Source organism: Festucalex cinctus, chromosome 2 (assembly GCF_051991245.1).
Source record: "Festucalex cinctus isolate MCC-2025b chromosome 2, RoL_Fcin_1.0, whole genome shotgun sequence".
Lineage (NCBI taxonomy): Eukaryota > Metazoa > Chordata > Actinopteri > Syngnathiformes > Syngnathidae > Festucalex > Festucalex cinctus.
This window is the reverse complement of record NC_135412.1, coordinates 15,742,328-15,768,482: the sequence shown is the minus strand read 5'-3', so window position 1 is coordinate 15,768,482 and position 26,155 is coordinate 15,742,328. Positions and strand designations below refer to the sequence as shown.

Below are 26,155 nucleotides of genomic sequence, written 5' to 3'. Positions count from 1 at the left end.
AACACTCCAAAGTGCACTTGATTCACAGCTAGTTTACTTTGCATTTTTTTTGTCTGTTCTCTTCTATCACATGCAAAATGTGTTTTTGGCAATTTGTGCGCACCTATTCAGCCAAATGCTCCAGAACTCATTGGATGGTGCTTCACAGTAAAGTCTTATTAGCAAAGCATAGCCAAGCCAATCACTTGACTTCAATCCAATTGAGCGTGAAGACAAGATGGAAGGGAAAATGTCCCAAAAACAAGCAGAAACTGAAACCAGGTCCAGTTGATGCCTGAAAGAGCATCACCATGGTTGAAATCCAGTGCTGATCTCTGGTACGTTCCACAGGTCACTACGCAAATGCAACGGATTTGCAATCAAGTATTCAAAAGTCAACGTCTGACATATGATTGTTCATGTATTTTACTTTTGCTCCCTTAATAGTAGCAGTCATGCTGTATAATGCTAGCACACATGTTCAACCATGAACATCAACAAAGAGAGCGAGCCATTTTCAATTTCTTTAATTGGTCAGTGATTTAGAAAAATAACACCCACATATGTGGAAAGACCAATAGTATAGAATAAATTTATGGGGGGAAAAATATGAAATTTACCAAACTGTTACGGAAGAGTTTTTGGCCCGACGCCAGCGATATATAAAGTACAAACTCATTCCTACGTTGTCAACCTGTTTTGGAAAGCAATATCTTCAAATTTGAGTGGAAATTCGGCACTTAAAGTACATTTTGTTGCTTTCATTTAAAATCTGTCTTGACGTATTCGTGATTAAAGCCAAAAAGATAACAATTGTGTCTCCCAAGATAGGAATTTGACTGGAAGTGTACGAATAGATAGATAGATAGATAGATAGATAGATAGATAATTCGAGAGATGAATACATTTATAGATTGAATTATAGATGAGAGATTTTCTGGATGGATAGCTGAGCATCGATTGCCTTTCGTTTATTTTTGGACGTTAATAATCAAGTTAGCAAACGAAAGCATCTCTCGTCGTGGGGCTGGAATGTGGCGCGTGCACGGTGCAGGCCTGGGAGGAATGCCTCGACCACGCCCCCTTCGCCACGGCTTGCCCAATCAGAAACGGTGGTCGGTTTCAGGGCACCCGCCGAGTGCCAACCGTAGAAAAACAACGCGTAAGCTATTTGACTAAAGTCTTATTTATACCGTTTGGGCCCCGAGTGGACATATTGCGCGAGAGAACAAAGTGTAGGCTTGAGTCGCGGGTGTTTTGGGGGCTCTCGGAGCGCGTTCGGCCGATGTTGTTTATGTGTAGTAAAGGGGAGCTTGAAACCGGCCCGGCTTGCCCCATTTCCTCGCTTGTTTTCCTCGTCGGCTCGCTTGCGCCTGCTGGATTCTCCTCCATGTTGACGCCGCCGCCGCAGCATAAAGTGACGAGTCGGCGGGCACGGGAATAGAAGGAAGGGGCCGCCCCACTGTCCGCTCGTTTCGCCGCCGAAAAGCCGTCTCCGGAGAGTGGTTCCGAGTTCAGCCCGCTTCTTGTGTGATCCAAAGAACAAGAAAAAGGCGACGGGGAAGGAAAGACAGACAGAGGGACAGAAAAACAGCAGACAAGCCAGGCAGGCGGGGACGGGAGAGTCGCCAGTGACAGGCGAGCGCGGCGAACCATCGGCTGGGTCGGAACCGTGAAGATAGAAGCCAATGAGGGGTGGTTGCCAGTGCCCGGGGACAGGATTTGAGGATTTTCAGGGATCTGCGATTGTCCGATGGAAAGTTCTGTTATCACCCAAGTGCACAAAGAAGACGTCCAAGTGCCCCCCAAAACAGGTGAGACCACTTTGGACAGCTCCGAACATCCTTCTTTGCGCATACTTCGTGGTTGTTGTTGTCCCGCCACATTGAATCGGTGTGCGCTTGATTGACAGCTGGAGGCTTTTGCTTTAGAAAGAAAGGGGAAAAAAACAGCAGATGTTGGCAGTACAATTAAAGTCACAAAAAGAAAAACAAAACAAAACACCAGTCTAGCGTTTAATATAGAAAATAAAAATGACGCTTGTGAACTTTAAGTGTCAGATTGAAAATGTCTCTTGTTGTTGTTGTTGTTGTTGTTTGGTGAACTGTGCTGGAGTTCGGTGACCAAGCGAGAAAAGCTGCCGGAGTATTTGTGAGTGTCAGGTTGCAGCTTGTTTGGCAGCAGCCCTTCATTTTGCCACTAGCAGGAAAAACACGAGTGCACATCAACAGGCTCGCTTTGCTCCCTTTTCGAACTCGCCTCGCCTGTTTGGGGCGTATTCTGCTGGTGTTTATTTTATTTTATTTATGTTATTATTATTATTATTATATATATTTTTTTTTTGGGGGGGGGGGGGGTTGTTTGCATAACGCCAACATGCACCGTAAATAATCGTGGTGCTGCTGAAGAATGTGTATGGTGGGGTGTTGGGGGTGGGTCATACTGACAGCGGAATGCTACACACACCCCCCGCACACGCCCGTTGTGACTGAGCCTCGCCGTCCATGGAAAAGATTGTAGCCCTCTTCTTTTTTTGGGGGGGGGGGGCTTGAAAGCGCCCATTTGTTGTTTTATTTTGTTGTTGTTTTTATTCAAAAATACAATATCCAATTATCATGTTAGTTTAGGTCTTTAATTAAGAGATGGGATCAATCAGCAAATCAAGTCCCACATCATGAAGTCAACAAAATCTGCCTGAGTGTGTGGGTAGCACGCTTTTGTTTGGGTGTGCAGATCAACAAATGAGGATCAGTGTTTGTGTTTAGAAAGGTGGAGTTGTGTAACGCTGCTGCACATCCTGATTAGTGATAGACCGATATGGTTTTTTCAAGGCCGATACCGATACAGATTATTTGTAGTCAAGTCGGCCGATAACCGATATTTCAAGCCGATATTCATTTGCAGTAAAATGGGGGGGAATTCTTTCAAACCAGATATAATTTCTCACTGAGTAACAAATTCATGTGAATGTAGCTCATTTGGGGTTTTTGTTAGGGTTCGTAAAAACGTTTCAAAAAGATTTTCGCGGTGAAAAATTGTGTGAATATGTTCCAAATGTGTCTTCGACAAATAAAAACTGACTGCGAACATCTTACAAATCCTGATGAAAACCCCAAATTCGCTACGTTCGCAAGTATTCCCTGCTCAGTGAGCTTTATCGGCCTTCAGATTCAAAAAATGGCTGATGCCGATATTTGTCAAAATGCCAAATATTGGCGCCGTCTATCCCTAATCCTGATTGTGCCCTGGAAGAACCCATTCAGACTTTTGGCCTGTTTATCATCAGTTCCTCTTTCTAGGAAGCCTGGCGATCCGCTAGAAGCTTCCACATCACAGGGATGTGATGCCCAATCTTGTTATTGTGACTTTTTTTTTTTTTTGGCTTGTCCCAAAATCCAAACTGAGAGCCAGATCTCATGGAGTCCTGTGTGACTGACGGTGACGGATGGATGGTCCAACTGCCCAACCGACCACCAGTCAGCCTGGAAAAGGCCATGGAATGTTTTGTGTGTGAGGAAGGTAGTGCTGGGAAGTGAGTGTGGCTTTTCCCGCCTTCTGCGATTATATAACCTGGGCCGGCCATTTCCAGCAGCAGCAGCAGCAGCAGAAGCAGCAGTGGTGGCGGCATTAAAAGCAGATTTCGCACAGGCTGTTTTCCTGCACACAGAAACCACGGACGCTCCTGTTTGCAAAAGTCGCAACATCACCCTCACATGTTGACAGTCGACGGGCAACAACTAATCATCATCAAATGAATTGACAACTATTTTGTTAATCGATGGACAGTTTCAGATTTTAACTTAAGTCCAAGCCTTTCACTAGTACTAGTTCTGTCATCTGTGAAAGCAGACTGATTATCTTTGTCCTTCATCAAAAGAAGACATCTGCTTTTACTTTGGAAAACATTTTTGCCGATTTTTCTCACCTGTTACAAAGCACACCAGTACATGTATTATAATCCATTTGTGTTTGTGCATTTTCTGCACTGTCATTTCCCCCCCCCCCAATAAACGGATACAAATGAAAAACAAAAAAGTATTATACACGATTCATTGAAAAATAATCGCCAGCTGAATGGATTATGAAAATGTTTATTTGCAGTTGTAAAATGTTAGCAGCTGACGCTCATAAGTCAAGTTGATGGTGTTGACTTCTTCTTCTATTTTTGTAAATGCTGCACATGTGATCTCAAATGTTCATTCTCCATTTTGAATAAGCACGTCATTTTTATGTATGTATTTGTGCAATACAACAAGATCATTATAATATAACGTTGGCCTACCAACAGAATGCGCAAGCGAGATTCGAAAACCTCGCAGGGTTCATAAGATCGATCACCTCATTATGCATTCACAGATAGAGAAATAAATATACAGCTCGGGAGAAAAAAATGGAGAGCATGGAGTGGAGCTCGCAACTTGTCATTTCCACATGCTTGCAGTTGTCGCAGGAAATGTGTAAAAGAAGCCAAATGTCTGATACGTCGTGAGTGAAATCCTCTTTTCTGTTAAAATTTCAAATACGACATCCCAGACACGATCATGCCGACCTCCTCGAACTTCATGAAGAGACCAAAAGCTTTGAGTGTTTTTCCATTATTAGAAGAGAAATGCGCCATGTCACGTGCATGGCAAGATTTGGAATTTGCAATCATCTTCTAATTCAGACAATAAAGCAAAAATGTTTATTTTACTTCAACATATACACAGGCCGGTCAGTATTTTATAATCCAGCAATCTGTACTTTTTTAATTAATCATTGAATTGAATAAAAATAAACTTTATTACAGACTCAATAAGCATTAAGCACAAGACAATACATACAAACGATATAAAAGACCCACTGAAGAACCATATATAACATAGTCACAATTCAATAAGTAAAAAAACAAAACAAAAAAACGTTATCTCCTTATTGGAAAAAAACAAAAAACGGACATAATTTAAAACTGAAAGTGCAGAAAATGCACAAACATGAAGTGATGATGTTTCAGTTCCTGGTTTGATTCTTAACATTGGTCAGCAAATCAGCAAAAAAAATGTTTTCCCAAGTAAAAGCAGATGTTTGCAAGTGTCATTTTGATCATCAGTCTGCTTGCTGCATGGAGGATGACAGAAATGGGATAATAATGACTGTTGAGAGGATGGAATTCATAACATTTGGACAATTTTCACTTCAACAAGTTCTCTTAACAAGAACTCAATTTATTCAAATGTTGGTTCATTTGCTAATCAATTATTGCACATTTGCATACTGCTTATATATATAAACGGGTAATTTTGTCCTGCTCTCTTCATTGATTTCCAAAATAAAGCAATGAAGAAAAAAGTAAGGTTTAAGTTAGTTTTGTCATACTTCTGTGGACTAAATATTTTCCTGTGTGTGCGTGGCAGGCCAGGTGAGCCGCTCGGCCCTCAAGCAGCCTCGCAGTTGCAACATCTTCAAAGCGCTCTTTTGCTGCCTACAAGCTCAGGATGGCTCCAAACTTCCTCCGCCGCCGCCGCCTTCCCAGCATGCCTTGCTGGAGGCGCAGGCAAATGGGGCGGTTGTCAAGGTAACACCCTTCGCATTCCGTGTACGCAACTTCAGTCTTGTCAATATCGGACAACAAACGCTCGAGCGTGCTGATGAGATCCGATGCAATATTCTGCTGTCATGTAAATAGGGCTGTCAAAATGAATGTATTAATAGTGCATGAACTTAAAAGTTCCTTTAATGGAACTAATTGTTTGAATGACAAATACACATCACATTTTTTCCACCAGGCCTGACGGGTGTGTAAAGTTTGGTGAGTTTCCGTACGTTTAGATTTCTAAAAATGTGATTCATTTCAGGGAGAAAAAAAAAAGGGGGGGTTGGGGGGATTCATTTCTACAGATATAAAAGGAACTTCTTAGCAGCCGTTGCTATATTTGTAGGGACTGTCGAAAGTTGTATTTTACAATAAAAAAAATGCACACAAGTCCACAAGTTGCTTCAAAATTAAGTAACTCTTCATATGATAAGAAACATGTCCAACATGAAACGCTAATGCCATCTAGTGGTAGAGAAATGACCTCAAAACAAATCTGTTTCAGTCCTTTTTACAATACACTACATATTTTTAGCTTTAAATAATATTATGAATTGCTATGAAATTACTCTGTCAAAATTGAAAGATGCAACATATTTGTACTAAGCTAACATACTTTTTCAAGTTTGTTACAAGAATTTGATTTTTTTTTTCCTGTAAATGTACAACATCCAGAATTTGTGATTAATTTTGTTCTGACCCACCTCACATGCTGCTTTTTAGATTTTTTTTTTTTTTCATGTACTTATTTATTTCCCTCATGAATATTGAGCTGTCTGTCTGCCCGTCTTGGTTGGGAGCATCTCTTAGGAAACGAACTGAAAATGTCAATAAATCCATCGTCCCCTGATGTTTACACAGTTTTTTTTTTTTTATTGCTCTGGTATCGATGCCGATGTGCGTCGAAATCATGAATATTAATGAATAGAATCGGCCTGGCCAATAATGGATCTACCACTTGAAACTGAATCACTTGTGCAATCGGTTTTTGTTGCTTATTTGTACATGTTGAAAGTACCCTTGTTGATGTCGTTCATGATCCCACCGACACCTTTTTCTCTTTATGCGTGAATGTCAGGGGGGATAGTTAAAAATATTGAGGAGTCCATGCGTCATGTTACTTGACGCCTCCCCATGCAGTATTGATTAAACAAATCCTTTGAATTGTCTGACTTCCTGTTGTATGCAAAAAGGTCACATTCCACTAAAGATGCATTTTATTTTTTCTTTAGTTGCACAAACAAGTAATTCTTGTACAAAATATGTTTTATTGCTGAAAAATGTGAGGTAAAATAGAGGGGAAAAAATGTGTTGTGTATTTTAAGTGTATGAATCGACATCAGAGAATTTAAATTAATATCAAATCAGATTGCAACATAAAGAATGCAAATGGAAGAGAATGGCCATTGACGAAGTTCATGACAAGCGTCAACATCTCGTGCGCAATATGCGAGACGTGTGAGTATGATAATAACGTTGAAAATTGTCTGTGTGTGTATGGCCAGTTTTGCGACGCCGGCCTCCTGCCCGAGGTGACCGCCCGTGACCAAGGCAAGATCTGCGTGGTCATCGACCTGGACGAGACGCTGGTGCACAGCTCCTTTAAGGTGGGGATCCACCCACCGACCCAACAAATGACCCATTGGTCCAATTGGTCGCCGGTTCATTGCAGGGCAATATAGATAAACGAGCGCTCCAATTTACAGTCTTACAGGTAGCTAGCATGCTAATTTGTCCTTGGAAGAGTAGATTGACATTTTTCAACTTTTTTTCTTCCCTCGAAATCTGCCTCTCAATTGCTGTGGAAAAAGCATATTGGATTTTTAAAGAATTTTTTATTTTTGTTTTTCCCAGTGCTTTTCAATGGCCACCAATTCTATGTGGATTTTCACTACTCACGGGCCAGATTGTGCCCTTTCACTGTATTTTTTTAAAGTTAACTTTTTGTGTGTCTGGGGGCTAATCCTGTCCTTTGAGGAAACTGGTTATTGGCGGTATATCCCTGCTTAGGGAAGAATTTTTGGACCTTAGAAAAGGTTTATGCATTTCTTTTTTCAGTTCAATTGAATAGATTTTGGTTCTTAGTGGGTTTTTGCTATTCACGGGCCGGCCTGGTCTTTTCTAACCCTGCTAATAATGAGATTCCACTGTTTAAAAAAAAAAAAAAAGAAAAAAAGTGACAACTGTTAAAAAAAAAAAGTGAAAACTGTTCCCAAAAAATGTGACAACTGTTCAAAAAAGCATAACAAAAAATGTGACCACTTTTCAAAAAAAAAAAGTGACAACTGTTTAAAAAAAAGTGACCACTGTTCAAATTTTTTTTTGAAAAACCAAAAAAAAAAAAAGTGACAATTGTTTAAAAAAACAAAAAAAGGGACAACTGTTCAAAAAAGCAAAACAAAAAAATGTGACAACTGTTCAAAAAATGTTGAAAAACCAAAACAAAAAAATGTGACAATTGTTAAAAAAAAAATGTGTCAACTGTTCAAAAAAGCAAATAAAAAAAATGTGACAACTGTTCAAACAAAACAAAACAAAAATGTGACAACTGCTAAAAAAAAAAACCTGTTGAACCCCCCCCCCCCCCAAAAAAAAAAAAATGTGACAACTGTTCAAAAAAACAAAACAAAAATGTGGCAACTGTAAAAAAATAAATAAATAAATAAAATAAAAAAAAATAAAAAAATGTGAAAACTGTTAAACCGCGATGTAGTGGGGGTTTACTGTAAACTGTCTCGAAAGTTAGAGGAGCACTGCTCTCAATGACAAGATTTGGAATTTGTGAGTGGTGATGCCAGTAGTTTGATAGTATAAAACCAAAATGCTTGATTTGACTTAAATCAGCGAAAAGTGATCATTTTGCACTGGCTCCATATAGTAACTCTTCGAGAATCACCTTCTCTTCCAAAATAATGTTTATCAAATGGCTGCATGTGCCCCGTTATGTACGGCGGCAGCAATACGACATAGTAAGTAAGCGAGCGCTTATGTAACATCATGTGAGCGTACACGCGGGATCCGCGAGCGAGCGTTCGCACACCAACCCGTCTCCCTTTTTTGTCTCCCCCCTCCAGCCAATCAGCAACGCCGACTTCATCGTACCCGTGGAGATTGAGGGGACCACACACCAGGTAAGCGGCCATGCAGTGTGCGTGCGTGCGTGTGTCAGTGCTGAAGTGAAGCACGCGCCTGTGCTTCGGAGACCTCTGCTGGCCAGATGTTGTACATACAAGGACTCCCCGCAGGAAGGGAACGCCCTCGTTTCATGTTCCCCGCCCGTTTAGCGGTAGAAGGCGATTGAAGACGAAAGCTGCCTGGCATTTTGTGGAAGAGTCTGGAGACCTGCGATGCCGGCGGAGCGTCTGTGCGGGCCTCTGCCTGGTTCAAGTAATCCAGGATAGGCTGGTTAACACTGGCACGGCCTATTCTTGATTACTTGTTTCGGGAGGTGGCCATTAGCGACTATAACTTCGTTACGACAATATGAAATGGCAAGAAATTGTTGCTTGACGTAATGCCAGAAGTGCCGAGCGAGGAGAAAAGCGGAAGAATAATCCTGCCTGTGGGGAAGTCGGTCAAATCAGGAAGTCAGCTCGTGTTTCCATACTGTGCATTTGTCTCTCTTTTGCAACACTTTTACTTCCAATTAGGGCTGCAACTAACAATTATTTGAACAATAGATTAACCTGGTAAATATTTTTTCAATCATTTGACTAATCAGATTTAAAAAAAAAATATATATATATTTCTATACCTTGAGTAAAAAACAGGACTTTTTCAAATGGGCAGTGCTGTGAATAGAGAGAGGCATTTTTTTTTTCAAGGTCGTTACAGATTGTAGTCAAGGAGACTGATAACCGATATTCGGAGCCAATATTCATTTGTAGTAAAAGTGAAAATATGGCATCAAACTAGTAGGGGTGTGAATTGCCTAGTACCTGACGATTCGATTCGTATCACGATTCACAGGTCACGATTCGATTCGATAACGATTAATCCCGATACGAATTTCTAAGTCGATTGTTGCGATTTTTTTTCATTCAAATTTAGAAAATACTAATCAGTAAGCTTGTAGAGTGTAAGATTTATATGAAAATGTATTATTTATTTATCTGAAATTTCAGTCTTATAGAGGTTGTAATCTGTTTCATGTTTGAACAGCATTAAAATAAAATATTAAGGCTTAATGTTCCGTTCATATAACATTTTTCCATGCTCAAGGTGCGAATCCTAACCCGAAGTCAGACGTTTTGTTGAATATTTTTCCATTAAAAATGGAAGATTAAAAATCGATTCACACACACACACAAAAAAAAAAAGGCAATGATGATAAGACGTTGAATCAGTAAGACTACCGAATGAACAATTCTGAGCTCTTTTAAAAAAAAAAAAAAAAAAAGATTTTTTTTTTAATTGAATCGATTCGAGAATCGCGCGATGTAGTATCGCGATATATCGCCGAATCGATTTTTTTTTAACACCCCTACAAACTAGTATTCCCTCGTTTATCTCGGGTTCATCTTTCGCGGCCTCGCTGTTTCGCAATTTTTTTTACAGTGCTTCTTTGTATTTTTTTACAGCGTGCTTTTTGGTTTGTTTAATTTTTTGGGGGGGGTCTTTGCGCAGACGTATCTCTCGAACCCGACGTCCGACCGGGGACATAGGCGCATATCGCGGATTTGTCTTGACAAGACCTTTCCAGCGGTGTCTGTCCCGTCGCTCCACAACATTGCATTCCGGAGATAGCAAATATATACTGTGCTGAATAACAAGTACATTAAAAAAAACATTACTACTACATACTTTTAATGGAAAAAAATGATTAAATGAAAAAAAAAAAAGATGGAAGCATTCATAATAAACTTAAAAAAAATCAAATCAAAATGAAAAAAAAAACATAAATGAAAAAATATATACTGTGCTGTATACTGTAATAAGTAAATTAAGAAAATACTTGTAATGGTAAAAGAAAAAGAACATATATGATGAATGAATGAAAAAATATAATTAACAGGAATTTAAAAAAAAACAAAAAAAAAACATGTAGATTTCCATTAACAGGGGTAGTTTTTGGAATGCAATAAATGAGGGAACACTGTATATAAAAAAATAAAGCTCCAAGCATAGTATGTTTATTGGTCAATTTTTGAGATTTGCACAATGTTGCAAGGTTGTTTTTTATTTTTTATTTTTTTTTATTTTATCTTAGACAACATATATCTTTGTTTTGAAATTGTAAAAACTTGAGGGAGGTGCCAGGCTGCCTGAAAACGTCAACAAGTACAGTAAATAGCTCCTGAATGTTTTCAACAGTAAATAAAAGTTTTCCAAAATTTCAAAAATAACTGAACTGTTGACGACACTTCAACGATGACCATCCAGTTGCAAAGCCTGACAGATGACAGTTTGAAGTCGCGTGTTGACGAAGGCTTGTGTGCGCGTGTCGGCAGGTGTACGTGCTGAAGCGGCCGTACGTGGACGAGTTCCTGCAGCGGATGGGAGAGCTGTTTGAGTGCGTGCTGTTCACCGCCAGTTTGGCCAAGGTAGCGAGCAAACATCCGCCTATCGTTAGCCCAATTGCATCATCAGCTTAAGTCAGTGATTCGCAAAATGTGCCACGTGGGCTTCCGCTGGTGGTATGCAAATGACTCCCACAAAAATACTTAAAATCCGTGATAGCAGCGGCTGTAGCGTTAGCCAAGCGGCGCGGGAGTGTTGGCATGTCAGCGTCCTCACTTTCTGCCCAACTGTCCACCAGTACGCTGACCCCGTGACAGACCTGCTGGACCAGTACAGCGTGTTCCGGGCCCGCCTCTTCCGGGAGTCGTGCGTCTTCCACCAGGGTTGCTACGTGAAAGATCTGAGCCGCCTGGGCCGAGACCTTCACAAGACGCTCATCTTGGACAATTCTCCCGCTTCCTACATCTTTCACCCCAACAACGCTGTGAGTTCACGCTTCAAATCTGCCGCATCATTTTGCTTCTGTCTGTGCGCAATCAGGAAACTTTCAAGAATTGAACAATGTCATATGTAAAGCGCTGGGGGATAGGGAGCGGCCCCTGCAAAATATTGACTTTTTGTTTTGTTTTTTTCTATAAATTACCCAGAACGTAACTACCAAATTCTAAATAGCAATTTTATCATTTAGGGCAAGGGTGTCAAACTCATATTAGCTCAGGGGCCACATGGAGGAAAATGTATTACTGAGTTGGCCGAATCGGTAAAATAATGGTATATAGCTTAAAAACAATTACCATCAATTATACGCAGATTTTTGGGCCAGCCATAAATTACGGCGCTCAACTGTAATCTATTGTTTAAAAACATAACAAAAATGCCAATGAAATGCAGCAACACTTTGCCTGTATGAGTTCCGGACGTGTTAAATCTACTGTTTTGCATATATATAGTTCCCAGAATGCATTGTGTGGCACAGTTAATGAAGTTATAAGGACATTAATCGCTGTCATATGTATTTGCGTTACCAGTAATTGAATTTGTGTCGTATTTAACACAATTATGTTGGCCTACGATTAAAAAAATAATAATAAATTAAACCATAACCTTAAGTTGTGTGTAAAATAATGACTTCCAGGGAGATTCCGTGTACAAGTTACATTACTCATCTGAGGACTGCTTGTGAAATTACGAATTTATATATTTGATTGTGGCTAGCTGATTAATTGGTCTGACATTAGGCTATAATTTTATTTATTTATTTTTTTACTTTACAAAGTCGGGCCGGATTAAACCCCTTTGCGGGCCTGAGCCGGCCCACAGGCCGTATGTTTGACACCCCTGATTTAGGGCATTCATTTGCAGAAAATGAAAAATGGTCAAAATACAAAAAAAAAAAGTTAATTTGAAGTTAGATTTCCAGCACAAGAATGGTCCAAACACAAATGGCTTTCTTTTCATGAATAGTGTCAATCCTGACCAGTGCACAGCCATTCAGTTCCATTCAGTTTTTATTGTTGCACTGCTTTATGCACTTCCTGGTTTCCTGCATAGACCGCAACAAGGAAGGCAGTGATAGTGAGTTTTTGTAGTGATATCAAAAGGATTCCTGTCACTGCCTTCATGTGCTCTTTCGTTGATGCTGTCTCAGTTAAGTAGGTGGTTATTAGGCTTGGCAAACCAACTGGTAGTTAACTAGACATTTACTATAATAACTCAAATCATTTCATTGGCTTCTCAACTTCATTGGCTCGTGATTATCACTTAAACACTAACTACCACATACATCATTATATCTAAATTACACATTTAATAGTGTCTTAAAAGTCACAGACGATGCTTCAACATTATTCCATGAGTAAACAAAGGGTATTAGCCTGTGCTACTGGTTAACAATCACGATTAGCATTGGCGTGCTAGCGATGACCATTTAAGGTAAACAAACACTAACTACCGTTTACTTCACACACATTCATCATTATATCTACATTACACATGTAATAGTGTCTTAAAAGTCACTTACAGACAATGCTTCAACATTATTCCATGAGTAAACAAGGATGGAGCTAGCTGTTAGCTACATGAGGTCAATAGCTTTCTGTTCATGTCTTCTTCTGGGTACGTTTAGTGCATGACTGCCCTCTCCTGGTAAAGTGATGAACACCTAATGGCGTTTTTTTTTTTTTTTTTTTTTAAATAATTACAGCCCAGGTGCTTTTTAGAACATACAGAACATACTTTACAGTGTTTTTGAGGAGCTCAATGTGCTGTATTGTCTGTAATAAAAATTCACGAAGTATTAAGTTGGTGTTTTTAAGCAGACAAATAAAATCTGCCATTTGGCCATTAGATGGTGCACTTACAGCAGAAATAACGGCAATGGCAATACTGCGAGGGCCAAACATGGTTCCAGCGGAGAATTCCCTGCCCATCTGCACATCAATGCTTACTTACTTATTTGACACATTGCAAAAGTGTGTATGATGAATTGAGATCCCACGTGACTTTGGTCCTAGATGTCCATGTTTCCCCTGACACAGCTTCTGCTTATGAATTTCACTTGTTTAGAAGGTTTTTAGTAAAGTGCGTTTTTGCACGGTCCTCAGGTCCCCGTGGTGTCGTGGTTCGACGACGTGGATGACGCCGAACTCCTCAACCTCTTGCCCGTGTTTGAAGAACTCAGCCAGGCGGAAAACGTTTACACCCAGCTGGACCAGCTTCGCGGACATTGAGTCATGTTTCCCCCCTCCCACACAAATTCCTCGACGAGGACATTAGCGTGCCCTTTGCGACGTTCCAAAGTTTGTGCCTCAAATTATGCCTGGCGTTCGCAAGCCTTTTGTATGTTTGTGATAGCAGAATCATCCAAATCGCCACCAAGACGGCGAGAGGAAAACACAACCATGATATTGTGCTAAATGGGAATAACAATTATACCCTTGCCAGATCAGAAGCCTGCACGCGCTCATTTGACTGTTCAACATCTTTTTATTGAGTGTGCCTTTAAGGAACGAGGGGGGGGGGGGGGGAGTTTTTTGAAATCACCGCCAGGTTTTATACACAATTCCTTTTGATAAGTTGTTTTATATGGAAATGTATTTTTAAATGATACCTCTATGCAAGCTGGTTCTATCAATATTTCATTTCAGTGGAAGTAAACGTTGGCCTTATAAATAAGCAACAAAACAAAAATGTGTTTTAAGTTACATTCGCATTGCAGGGTATGATGCACAATTAGGAATTTTTTTCTTAAATCCGATTCTGGCACTTTCAAGGATTTTGTGTAACCAGTCTTTTTTTTTTTTTTTTTTTTTAACATCTTTGTCTTCGTGGCCATCAGTTTTGTAAAGCAATTGTGACGTTTGTTGCCTTTTGATGACTTGTAGGTCAGATATGAGTGCAACTGGAGCGTCCACACTGCTGTCACATCAGCCGATTTTTATTCACATATGAAAGAGGCCTGCATCGGATTTGAAAAACAAAATTGCAATTGTACTGTTCTCATTGACGTAAAAATCTGATGCATGTCACATTGGGCTAAAAAAAAATAATAATAATCGGATTTGACCTGCATGGCATGATGTTGTAGATTTATATTTTCTACATGTCAGTCTTTGATTGAACAAGATTTCATATTGTCAACCTTTAAAAAAAATAATGGCCTAAGTCACATTTTGACAAAAATATGTATAATTATTTTATTTAATTTTTGCCTTAAACATCTCTGCTAAAACTATAAACAGATCATTCAATTCTACCCCTGAAATGAAAATATTAATATAATCAGTATTTGGTACAATTTTTTCTGTGTTGTCTGGAAAAAGAAAAAGTAAACAAATGACTTGGGGCATTATTTTAAAAAGGTGACGATATGTCGCTTTCAGATTGAGCAAGCAGGACAAAATGGTAATAATGAAGAGTCTGTAATGTGCAGACACACTGGAATATGCCGGCACATACGTAGGCCGAGCGTGCGTGTCACACATTGTCAATCTTTCTGACTGACTTTTTTTTATGATTATCAACAAACAGGGCTGAGTGAGAGAGACAAGTGTGCCTTTTGAAATTGGCTGTTGTGCCTGAATGAGATTTGATGGCGTCAAGTTACACTTGAAGGCGTGTGTCATGCTGGCCATGAATGAGGAAACACTGTCGAGAGCAAGTTGGAAGCCAAGCGTGCATGCGGCTGAACTACTTGCAGCGGAAAAACACTTGAAAACATACCTTTTTTTTTTTTTCCTTTTTTTTTTTTTTTTTTTTAAAAACGTGTTTTTGTTCTGTATTTATTGGCCAAAAAAACTGTAATGTCCAGTAATGCTCAACATTCTTGTATTTTATTTCTATTGTTTTCCATTTGCCAAATTTAAAAGGCTGGACTTGTGTGGAGAAAAGTTTTATATATGCCGAAAGTTTGAGAACAACTTCAGCAGTTGAACTTTTACTCCTGTTTTGTCTTATTAGATACATATGTTTCATTTTTTGGGTGAGTTTCCTGGGTTCTGTGTGATATTTAACACCTAATGCAATCCCCCTCCATCTTAATTAGTTTGGGGGGGGAAAAAAAATGTACAAGATGCGATGTTCCAAAGTATTTGTTACGATTACCACCAGTTGTCTGAAATATTTTTGTCCATCATATCTGACCAATACCTTAAAAAAAAAAAAAAAAAGTGCTGCCAATTTTCAATAGAAATAAAAATTGGTTCTATTTTCCTGTACATGAGTGTTTTTGAGCCACTTTTTTTTTTCCTTCGATCAATGTACTAGTGGAGAAACCAAAGCGTTCTGAATCACTGAAGCAATTGTGTTGTAACTTGTAATGGTTCAGAGGGTCGAATTCAAAGCGTTTGATACATAGTTTGTTGAATACTATATGAATTGAATCATTTTCTTCAAAGAGATTAAAAGTGCATTTTTGCCTTTTTTTTTTCCATGTAACCTCTCCAAAGCCATAATTTAAAGCAGACAGCAGTGGTTCTCAATCTAGCTATCCTCCATTTTCCATGTCTTCAGCCAACACAGGTGAGAATCATCAGCCTTCAGAGCTTGCCAATTAGATCATTTAAATTAGTTGTGTCCAAACTACGGCCCAGGGGCCATTTGCGGCCATTTCTCAGTGGCCCGTGGCATATGCTAAAAACGGCATTTGACTCAGTTAAAATAAAAAAAATGTTTAGAGATGGTCAAAGTAAGAAGGGAGGGTGTCGAAAAACAGGTGCTATTAAAGGTTATTTTAATTAACTAAAACTAACGAAATAACAAATTAAAAAAACTATTTCGTTTATGAAATAAACAAAAATGCTTTTAAAAAAATGAAAACTGAAATTACATTTTATGTTTACAAAACTAACAAACTATAATTATAGCAAAAAATGTCCGTGTGATTTTTAGATGTATTTTTATATCAAACGGAATAATGACGTTTGAAAGTATGTCACATAAGTGACGTCATCTAGCAGCCGCCAATAGAAAAAAAAAAAAACTTCAGATGATGTTGCTCCCATGGTGTTTTTTTTTTTTTAAATATTGCGCAATTTTCTGTATGTGGCATTCAAATGAAAAAGTTTGGACACCCACATACAGAAAATCAGGACGCAAGCGCCACATGTTATGAAGAGAAATTGTTGTATATATTACAATATAAATCGACTGTCCATTTCAATCAATGAAATGTTAGTCCACAGCCATGGTACTGGTGAATTCTGCAGTGTACCGCTACACACGACGGCATTTCCATACACAATGCGTAGTTCCGAGAGGTTTCCTCAGAGCAGCAAGATGGCGGCCAAGTGACCTCAAAATTCTTGGCCTATCGGCCATCCATATATTCAGGCCAGTGGCTGAAAACCACTGATCAATTTTCTAGATAACACCCTTTTGACCAGGCCAATGACCTGTTCAAGCTATAAAAATTTGGCTACTGATGTACTTGTGGCTTTTAGGTCTTCCCCAGAGCCAACTTTGAGTAAACTACTTAGGCCTTTTCACCATTGTTGTCAGCACAATGTATTCAATTTGATACACTTTTATACAAGTTTAACAAAAACAAAGTTACGGAATTCCACTTTATTTTCCCCACAGATGAAACAGGTTGCAGTTAGACAAACTGCTCATATCAAACATTAACAAACAAAGCATCTGGCGAGCCAACGTCATCCATCTTGTCATTCTGGTAGCTGCTGCTGCTCAAATTGCCGCTCGGTGGTAGAATCTCACTCTGTTCAGCGTTGCTCATGCTGTAGCTCTGCTGTTGGATGTGACACTAGTGTTGTAGCTCTGTTGGTTGAGGACATTGTTCTGTTCGGCGTTGCTCATGTTGTAGCGCTGTTGGCTGAAGATAACGTTCTGCTGCTGGGTACTGCTCACATTGTTGCTTGCTTGGTCATGTCATGAAGTTCCACTTTAGCTGCTGGTGTTGCTTCACACAAAACATTAGTTGCCAGTTAAATTATAAAAAAAAAAAAGAAAAAAGAAAATGGACAGAAAAGTGGGATAGCGCAACTCGATGGCACGATTAGTTGAGTGTTGTGGCTGGACTTGCGTTAATTTGTTATTTGCACAGACTCAAAACTCAAGTCACAAACGTGAAAAGCCCTTGAGTGAGTCTTCTTTGGAAGAGGCACTTGTTGCAAATCAAGTCATAAAAATATGCGAAGACTTAAATTTATCAATGTTTTAACCTGCCATACCTTTAAGCCCAACATTGTAGTCATCTAGCTCAACATCCACAGGAACACAAAGGCCTGCAAGCACACAAACAGATTTCAGAACAAACATTTTGCCCCTGCTCCCATCCGCCAATCAATCAATCAATCAATCAATCAATCAATCAATCAATCAATCAATCAATCAATCAATCAATCAATCAATCAATCAATCAATCAATCAATCACCTCTTTACATGAGCGCCAGAACAACCACGAGCCAAAGAGGAGCCATTGCTTCAGTAACAGTTATGAAGAGGATGCAAACAACACGAGTTTTTAGAGCAGGTGGCAAGTGACCACAGCTACTGCTAAATGGCTCTTTTACCACTGCAACATTTACCATTTAAAAAGAAAAGAAAAAAAAAAAAAAATCACCCTCGATTGACATGAATTCAATGTTTCAAAGTTAAGACCATTTTTGTTTGGAAGAAAACGGAAAAATATGTATATACTGACTGTAATGTATTTTTGTGATTCATGATTATAATTGAGGCAGCACCATCTAGTGGTTTTGCTAAAAAATAATAATAAATAAAAAGCTCAAATACGTAAACCAGCACATTTGTAATCCCAAACACTTGGCGGTTTCGAATGAAACATTGCAACTAATTACATCATCCAATCTCAAATCCTCTGATCAATACCAGGTCAAAAAATCCTAGCCTGCATAACAATAATTTCTATTATTGTATACAGCTAAATAAAAGTCTATTGTCTCAATTTCGTCTTCTTAGTAACTATAACTAGTTTTATAGTAGTTCTCAATTTCTAACATTCTGCAACCAAATTACATTAGATTACAGTCAACATGCAATCAAATAGTTTTCCAACCCACGCAATAACAATAACTCATCATCTTTAATTCTTATTAACTAGTGATGCACGATATGGAACATTTCAACCGATACCGATAACCGATAATTTCCTGCTTTGTATTGTCGATACCGATACCCGATACATTTTATTTTTTATTTTTTATATAGCCTTCATATAATCTGCAATTGTTCATCCAGGAATGGAAAAACTGATGTTTTAGTAGCTCCGATTATGACAGCATACAAATGTCTCTTTCAAATGTGTATTTTTCTTCACCTCTATGTTGTCAGATTTGGAAGTCCAACTGTATATGCCTCCGAAAATGTACTTTGGTTGAGTGCTCAGTTCATAGAAATATTTAGGTCAGTAAAAATAAATAAAAAAATAAAATAAATAAATAAATAAATAAATAAAGTCGTTCTTATTTATATAGCCATTTTTTTTTCAACAAAACGAAAAACGACCGTTCCGAAGTGGTTCTTGCACGTCTCTGGGCGTTTCCATGGTGACATCACCACACAATATGCGTGTATGCGCGTGCGCGTGTGTTTGTGTGACACGTCCTGGCTTTCTTGACGCGACTCAAAACGAAAGAAAGGAGAAAAAGATTCCACGAAAGACTCACAAAACGAACATCGGGACGTCAGGAAAATCGATAAGGTGAAAGACACACGATATGCCACCAAGAAATCTCGACATATTGCCTAAATGGCTTGATGTTTGTGTTTTTCGAGCAAATAGTCGCGATGTAGAATTTATGGCCGTGCTAGCCGATGTTAGCTTGGCAGGCTATTAATAACACGCAGCGGACGATAAACAAGCAAACAAACTGTGGTTGTCAGCTTTAAAGTACTTCTTTTTACACAGCCTTGTTCGTGAAAATAAGCGCTCTGACACGTGCCAAATTTGACGGACGTCGTTCGTGCTCGTTTTGCTAATTTAGCAAGTCGAAAGGCAAACAACAAACTCATCCGATCTGGTTGGTTGTATGCTGCAGACTAACGAGACTCCATATCAACGCCACCGATTGAAAGCGCTCAGTTCGAGGACAAGCGAGTAACCAAAGTAACGTTCGCCTTTCTCAAAGAGTTCGCACTTCCGCCAATTGTACATCGAAAGAAATAGTTGGACACTTGACGTGTTAGCTTCCTGGCCTCGAATAAAGGTTCTATTTCGGAGTTCACTTCTTGATGGATCATTTATTTCAGGCCTCGGAGTTTGAACTTTCTACTCGTTTTCGAAATGGCAGCGTTTGTTACTGTAGATGATTCATTTCCGTGTTTATTTCGTGCGCATGCCTTTTAGTTATGACAATATAAAGTCCAGAAACCGTTTAATCAACAACTAATCAAATGCCAATTGACAACAATTTTGACAATTGATTAATCATTTTGAGCCACTGTGTGCAAATCCTCAAAATGTCAGCCTCTCAAGTCTCAACAAGAATTTTCTGATTTCTGTCATCCGCCACGAAAATAGACACATTATTTTTGTATAGAATTAAAATCAAACGAATGTTTGCAAACATCTTTTACTGTAGAAAACAATCACATTTTTGATGATGGTGACAGATGCTACGTGAAAAAAATAGTAATAACATAAAAATAAAAAGCAAGTAGCAATTAAAAAAACATCACTTTGTGCATTTTCGGCTTGTTTTTAATAAGTAATAAAAAATGATAAATGTTTTAAAATCCTATTTGTTGTTTAAAAAAAAAGAGCAACAGATTATTTATTAAATAATCATTAGTAGCAGCCCTAGGTAGAAGTTATAATTTCTTCCCGTTACCCTTTGGAATGGCAGTACACGCCATTTCATTATGGAATTTTGTATACTGTACTCTAGATTGTTTTTTTTTTGTGTAATATAAAAAAAATCTCATTCAATATAACAGAGTGAAAACGTTTTCTAAAGTTCTGACTGTGTTCCATTCCATGATGATTGATAACAAACGCAGTTATTGTGTTCACAGTCATTTACTCATTTCTTACGCTTGAATTTTTGAGTGAACATTTAATCAAGGTCATGCTTTTTTGAACAGTCTAATTTGTTCCTCTTTCCGCAGATATCATCTTCTCTTTGCATCATGAACGTGTTTGACCGCAACATCAACTTTGACGCTCTCTTCAAGTTCTCCCAAATGTACGTCGCACGTCAGACTTGTTCCTTATCTGCGACGTGCTCCTCAGACGTTTTTCTTTTGCTCTTGCAGATCGCATTCCACCCAGGCGCACTTGAAGAATGTCTACGCCTGCTTGGCGGCGTGCATGTTTGTAGCTGCGGCTGGCGCCTACACGCATGTCGTCTTGCGCCTCTTCCAGGTACTTTTGGCCGACATTGTTGCTTTTGCATATCGCGCACCTAATGATTTTTAGGAAGTGTGAAAAGCGTATCAAACATTTCTGATGAAGGAAAGGATTCACAGCACTTTCATTTTCCAAAACGGAATCAATTTGTTTTGAATGTTGGCCTTCTTCTGATACTCCTCACAGAGTCAAATTGCAACAACTAAAAGTAGGGATGCCCCGATCCCGATCACATGATGGGAAACCAAGGTCATCAATTAATAGTGTCATGTTTGTAGATAAGAGAAGTCACGCATGTAGCCTACCCAACAACTACGTAGTTGCGTTGAATCCTCATTTTAGCATGTGCAAGGCTATAAATGACCATGTAAATGTTTTGTTTACCAGTGAACAAGTAGTGTTATTTCATCAACAAAAACTAAACAAAGATAATTTCGTCAGCACACATTTCTCACTGGACTAAAACTAGATTAGACTAGATTAAAACCCTCGTTAATAAACAATAACTGGGACTAAATCAGTATGCATTTTCATCGAAAATGTAGGTCACGTAATAAAAACTGGACTAAAATCTATACACATTTTAGCTAATGAACAAAAAACAAGATGAAAATTATATGTTTTGTTAAAATATTGTCTGTTAACTCTGTCACTGTGACACTGTCATGTGACACACAGTGACACACCCCCTTTCAAATCTGCAACTAGAGAGTGCAACATGCACAAATGCATGGGACAGACAGGAGATGGATTCATGGTGAAAGGTTAAAAAAAAAAAAAAGTAGTAAACTTATCATTATAACGTAACATTAATGGCTCTAACATTTGAACAATGTTAATCCGGCCGTTAATGCTGGCTAACTTAACTAGCTCACAGCATGGAGCCATAGTAGTCGTATGTGTAGTATGTTGATATACTGTCAACATGTGTCAAGTTAGGGTTAGGTTTTTCATCAAAAAGATGAGCGAAAATTTTATGTGAAATAGTCTTAGTTTCAATATAATACGCTGACAAAAAAATACATTGATTAAATGATTGTCCTGACTAAAACTGGACTAGAACATTGACAGTATTTGTTGACTAAAACTAGACGAATAAAATTATATTTTCTTGGACTAAATTAAAGACTAAAATGCTAGATTTATAATCGACTGAAGATGGACTAAATAAAAACAGGATGAGCTTTAACTATGATAAAAACTAACAAGCATGTTTTGGCTGGATCCATCGATCTGTTTAACGTAACGTGAATCTGACGTGATGGTATCCGACTGCCCATGGCGTCAACCAAACGTGTCAATGGACAGTTATTGGAAGGCGTCAGCCAGCGACTGAGGCGAGAGCCCTCATTGTGTGTCGTCAGGGCGGCGTGCTGTTTGCCCTGGCCGCCCTGGCCATGATGGTGTGGCTGGCCATGACGCCGCACAACTCCCACACGGAGAAGAAGAGGCTGGCCATCCTGGCCGGATTCGCCTTCTTCAACGGTTTGGACTCGTCGCTGCGTTTGCGGGCCTGGCGGCTCGACGAGACTTAACCCAGGTGTTTTTCTGTTTTCTCCCTCTAGGCGTGGGCCTGGGCCCTACGCTGGACTTTGTCATCGCCGTCAACCCCAGGTAATGTTCGCTAACAGGAAATGACGTCACTTTCTAAATCCCTTTTGGGCCTCTGAGTTGTGTAATACTTGAATCAAACGCCGGACGGTCGTGTCACATGCCTGTTTGAATGTTATTTTCCACACAAAGCAAGCAAGATATTTCCCTACCACTGACAAGAGTTGCGCTCCTACAAATTTTTCTGGGAGGATGGTCGGAAGTTGGACTTTTCCAAGTGTCAGGGTTACCTGTTTGACATCTATTAAACACGACACACAAAAAGGAGAGAAGACACTCAAGTCAGGGCTCACTAGGAGAGAGGAGAGGAACTGACTGATACAATTCACTCCTGCATTCTCTGAAGATTCCTCTCCTCACCCTCTCTATTTATTTGGTTTTCCACGCGCCTGAATGTGTCTGAATTCCATCAATTTGTATGAAAAACAGGAAGTCATTTATCACTAGACTGTTCCTGGTCATTCTTTTACTGTCTGTGACAAAGTCACGGTGGATCCGTGAGCCACTTTTTGGTCCGGACACACCAGTAGACAATCTGTGTCCTAAAACGTCTTCCATTTTTCCCGTGGAAGGTCATGTGACTTCAAGCCTTTGTATTTGTCTCGCACGCAGCAAAGCAGTTACTTCGTTTTTTTGTTGTTGCTGTTTGTTCATAGCATCATCGTCACAGCCTTCATGGGAACCTCGGTTGTTTTCACTTGCTTCACTCTCAGCGCCCTCTACGCCAAACGCAGGAGCTACCTGTTCCTGGGAGGTAACGCAACCTCGTTCCGCTTCACACCTGCCATCACTCAAGCGACTCTCTACAAATACGAGTGCATGAAATACTTGCTTGACCCAATAAGAAGGAGATCGGGGCTAGTTGTATCAAGGGTAAATTGTCACACTGCAATTTTTTTCACCACCAGAGGGCGCAACGAAATTAGAGCAAGTATTAGCCAACATGGTAGTTTGGGGCAACATGTCTCAGTCATTTTGGGGTTTGTTGTCACGTGCAAAAAAAATGGGCCAATCAAAATTGCATCTCAGGCAACTCTGTTTTCGTATGCCAGAATTGTTCTTCAGATGATCAGTCTGAAGAGTGAGGAAATTAGTTTGCTATGTTTTGTTTCATTTTTTAAAAATGGATTTTCCAGTTGTTGGAACGACAGTACATCAGGACTGGATTAAGTTTCATGATGAACCATCCATCAATCCATCCATTAACTGAAATGCTTTATTTTTTGAAATTCAGTTTAACTCATTCAATCCCAAAAACGTGTAAAAACGTTTGTTTGTCCTTCCTTCCCAAAAACGCGTTTACACATTTTGTTTTTTTTTGTTTTTTAATGCAAGAGCATACAGAAGGCTCTGATGCAGTTTCTGACATGAAGAGGTGGCTTAAAGCAATGGCAGTTATTGCGGCCAGCAGGTTGCAGCAGTGTATGAGCGATCAGCCAGGGCCATGTTGCAACAAGCTCTTTTTGTCAGTGTTTTTACCAGGAATGTGAATAATGATGAAACTTAGCAATATTCTAATGTTAATTGCTGCAAAATGGAAACACATACAAATACACTTTTTTTTTTTTTTTTTTTTCCGTGATGAAAGCAGAGACTCTAATCTTTCTTTTGGTGTGTTCCACGTTTTTAAAGCAATAGAACACAATATTCTGTGGGCCTTGCAAAATCAGTCAAAATCATACAAAACAGCCAGAAGCAAAGAGGGTTGCTTCAGTGAAAAACAGGAGAACAAGGACCATTTTGTCCTTGTTTTATTAGTTGCAAAATCCAGTGTGACAACTTACCCATTGTTGGAGCAACATGTCACATGTTCATTCCTTCTATTTGATGGCTTATAACTCAGCACTGCCACAAAGTATGAAAATGACATGAATACAAACAAAATCTACCGAAGACTTTGGTCTTTCATCTGGTATACATTTTGTTTATATGTGATGTATTGATTCCAAGAAATATAGAAAAAGTATAAAAAGTGCTACAACTATCCCCGTTCTCCCCTACACGTGCAGTGCAGGACAGTGAGCGAGATTCCGCAACTTGCCGTACTGGGAACCCGACGTCAACTTCTACATGAAGTGAAAATAGAAAAATACTTTTTTTCTTTTTCTTTTTTTTTTAATGAAGTCAATGTACATTATTCTACAGAACAAAAAGCTGCTCTACTAGCTGAGGAGGAGAAAAAAATGAGGCAATTAACTTTGCTCATTTACTCACCTCTGCAAGCAGCCAATCATATTGTGCCCTGTTTAGAAGTCGAGTGTCATCTATTATTAGCAGTTAACCTTTGAAAACCACATCAACGGTCAAAACCGGAAAGACGGATGTGTTTTGCCAACACGGGAGACTCATATGATGATGCATGAGTATGTCATGTTTGCGTGTGCGTGTTGTTTCAGGCACGCTGATGTCGGGCCTGTCCATCCTCTTCCTGATGTCACTCTTGAACATGTTCTTTGGATCCGTCTTGCTCTTCAAGGTCAGTCAGAAGCATTCTCCACACGGTCATTCGGATGCATGAACTTGACCGAATTCTGGCCCTAATGAGCTTATTGGTGGATATTTTGAGCTGAAATCTGTCAGCCAATCAGATTTTTGTTTACGCAGGCGCACATGTACCTGGGCCTGCTGGTCATGTGCGGCTTCGTCCTGTTCGACACTCAGCTCATCATCGAGAAGGCGGAGAACGGCGACAAGGACTACGTGTGGTGAGTCCCGCCTTTTTTCCTTTTACCGCCGCTTGACTGCGGACGCGCGCGAACTCGTTGCTTGTTGGCCTCGCGCAGGCACTGCGTGGAGTTGTTCCTGGACTTCATCACCATCTTCCGCAAGCTGATGGTCATCCTCGCCCTCAATGACAAGGTACGTTCGGCAAGCAAGCCAACGAGGCATAAAGAGTGCGTGGAGAGCTCATGTTGTCGACTTTGCTCTTCTGTTTCAGGAGAAGAAGAAGGAGAAGAAGTAGACGAGTTGGTGGGCGTGGCTGAAAAAGGGCCGGGCCGATTTGCGGGGCGCACTTGCTACTTTTTGACTTAATTTCTAAAACAAACTCGTTTTGGTCTTACGATCCCATTGCAAATGATTTGATCTTTTCCTCTTTTACTTCCACGACTTGATTGATTTGTTTGTCCGTCCGTGTCAACTAACGCTGCAGTAACATGCTTGGCCTGTCGAGGGCAGCATTGCGCTGTTTTGTGCTCATTTGAAGAGTTTTTGTTTTTTTGTGCCATCGATTCCTGAAAAGATGACAAACTCCCTTTTAGCTCAAGTTGCGTGATCACATGCGTTGATTTGCGGGTTTCCTCTTTTTTTTTTCCCCCCTCCTGTGAGTTTTGTTTAGCTGAGTGCAATTTGGACACTGGATACCCCTTCCCAAATGTCCTCGGAAGTCTTTGGATTCTCGTGGACTTTTCTACATCCCAGTTGAAGCGTTTGTCCAAGTTTTTTGACAGCGCCTTTTCTTTCCTCTTTGTAAATTCCACCTAAGTGATAGTTTGCCAAATGAAATCAAATTAACCTGACGTTTTTCGAACGTATACTGTGAAGAATTTTGTTTCATGTAAAAGGTAAATTTGATACATTTGCCCTAATAAATGTGTTGAATGCACGCATTATTTGAGTGAAGTGTCGTGTTTACTTTATTTTTTTGCAATTTCCAACCAACCTTAAAAGCGCAGCAGTTTGTCGAGAATTTCCAGTTTCCTCACTT

At 39.5% G+C, this 26,155-nt stretch overlaps 2 protein-coding genes and 1 long non-coding RNA gene across 6 annotated transcripts; 2 read left to right on the top strand and 1 right to left on the bottom strand.

Moving 5' to 3' along the window:
- The first annotated feature begins 1,098 nt into the window (after window positions 1–1,098).
- Window positions 1,099–15,726, top strand: ctdsp2 (CTD (carboxy-terminal domain, RNA polymerase II, polypeptide A) small phosphatase 2). Its single transcript, XM_077513231.1, has 7 exons — window positions 1,099–1,793; window positions 5,373–5,533; window positions 7,057–7,158; window positions 8,626–8,682; window positions 11,002–11,094; window positions 11,310–11,495; window positions 13,615–15,726. Exons 1-7 carry the CDS (start codon window positions 1,733–1,735, stop codon window positions 13,738–13,740), a joined length of 786 nt encoding a protein of 261 aa, XP_077369357.1. The 5' UTR covers window positions 1,099–1,732; the 3' UTR covers window positions 13,741–15,726.
- A 1,333-nt stretch (window positions 15,727–17,059) lies between these two features.
- Window positions 17,060–19,621, bottom strand: LOC144013882 (uncharacterized). 3 transcript variants are annotated; one of them, XR_013282356.1, is made up of 4 exons: window positions 18,808–19,621; window positions 17,902–17,949; window positions 17,698–17,751; window positions 17,060–17,426 (listed from the first exon to the last, which is right to left on the bottom strand). It is a non-coding gene; the product is annotated as an uncharacterized LOC144013882 (long non-coding RNA). The 3 variants fall into 3 exon arrangements; XR_013282357.1 differs by lacking the exon at window positions 17,902–17,949 and having other exon boundaries at window positions 18,808–19,590; XR_013282355.1 differs by lacking the exon at window positions 18,808–19,621 and having other exon boundaries at window positions 17,902–18,797.
- tmbim6 (transmembrane BAX inhibitor motif containing 6) lies at window positions 19,025–26,057 on the top strand. Of its 2 annotated transcripts, none has more exons than XM_077513229.1 (10): window positions 19,025–19,191; window positions 20,598–20,674; window positions 20,745–20,853; window positions 22,203–22,323; window positions 22,404–22,452; window positions 23,106–23,203; window positions 24,846–24,925; window positions 25,054–25,154; window positions 25,233–25,308; window positions 25,388–26,057. In XM_077513229.1, exons 2-10 carry the CDS (start codon window positions 20,619–20,621, stop codon window positions 25,409–25,411), a joined length of 714 nt encoding a protein of 237 aa, XP_077369355.1. In that variant the 5' UTR covers window positions 19,025–19,191; window positions 20,598–20,618; the 3' UTR covers window positions 25,412–26,057. The 2 variants fall into 2 exon arrangements, with proteins under 2 accessions (XP_077369355.1, XP_077369356.1); XM_077513230.1 differs by lacking the exon at window positions 19,025–19,191 and adding an exon at window positions 19,218–19,596.
- Window positions 26,058–26,155: the final 98 nt, after the last annotated feature.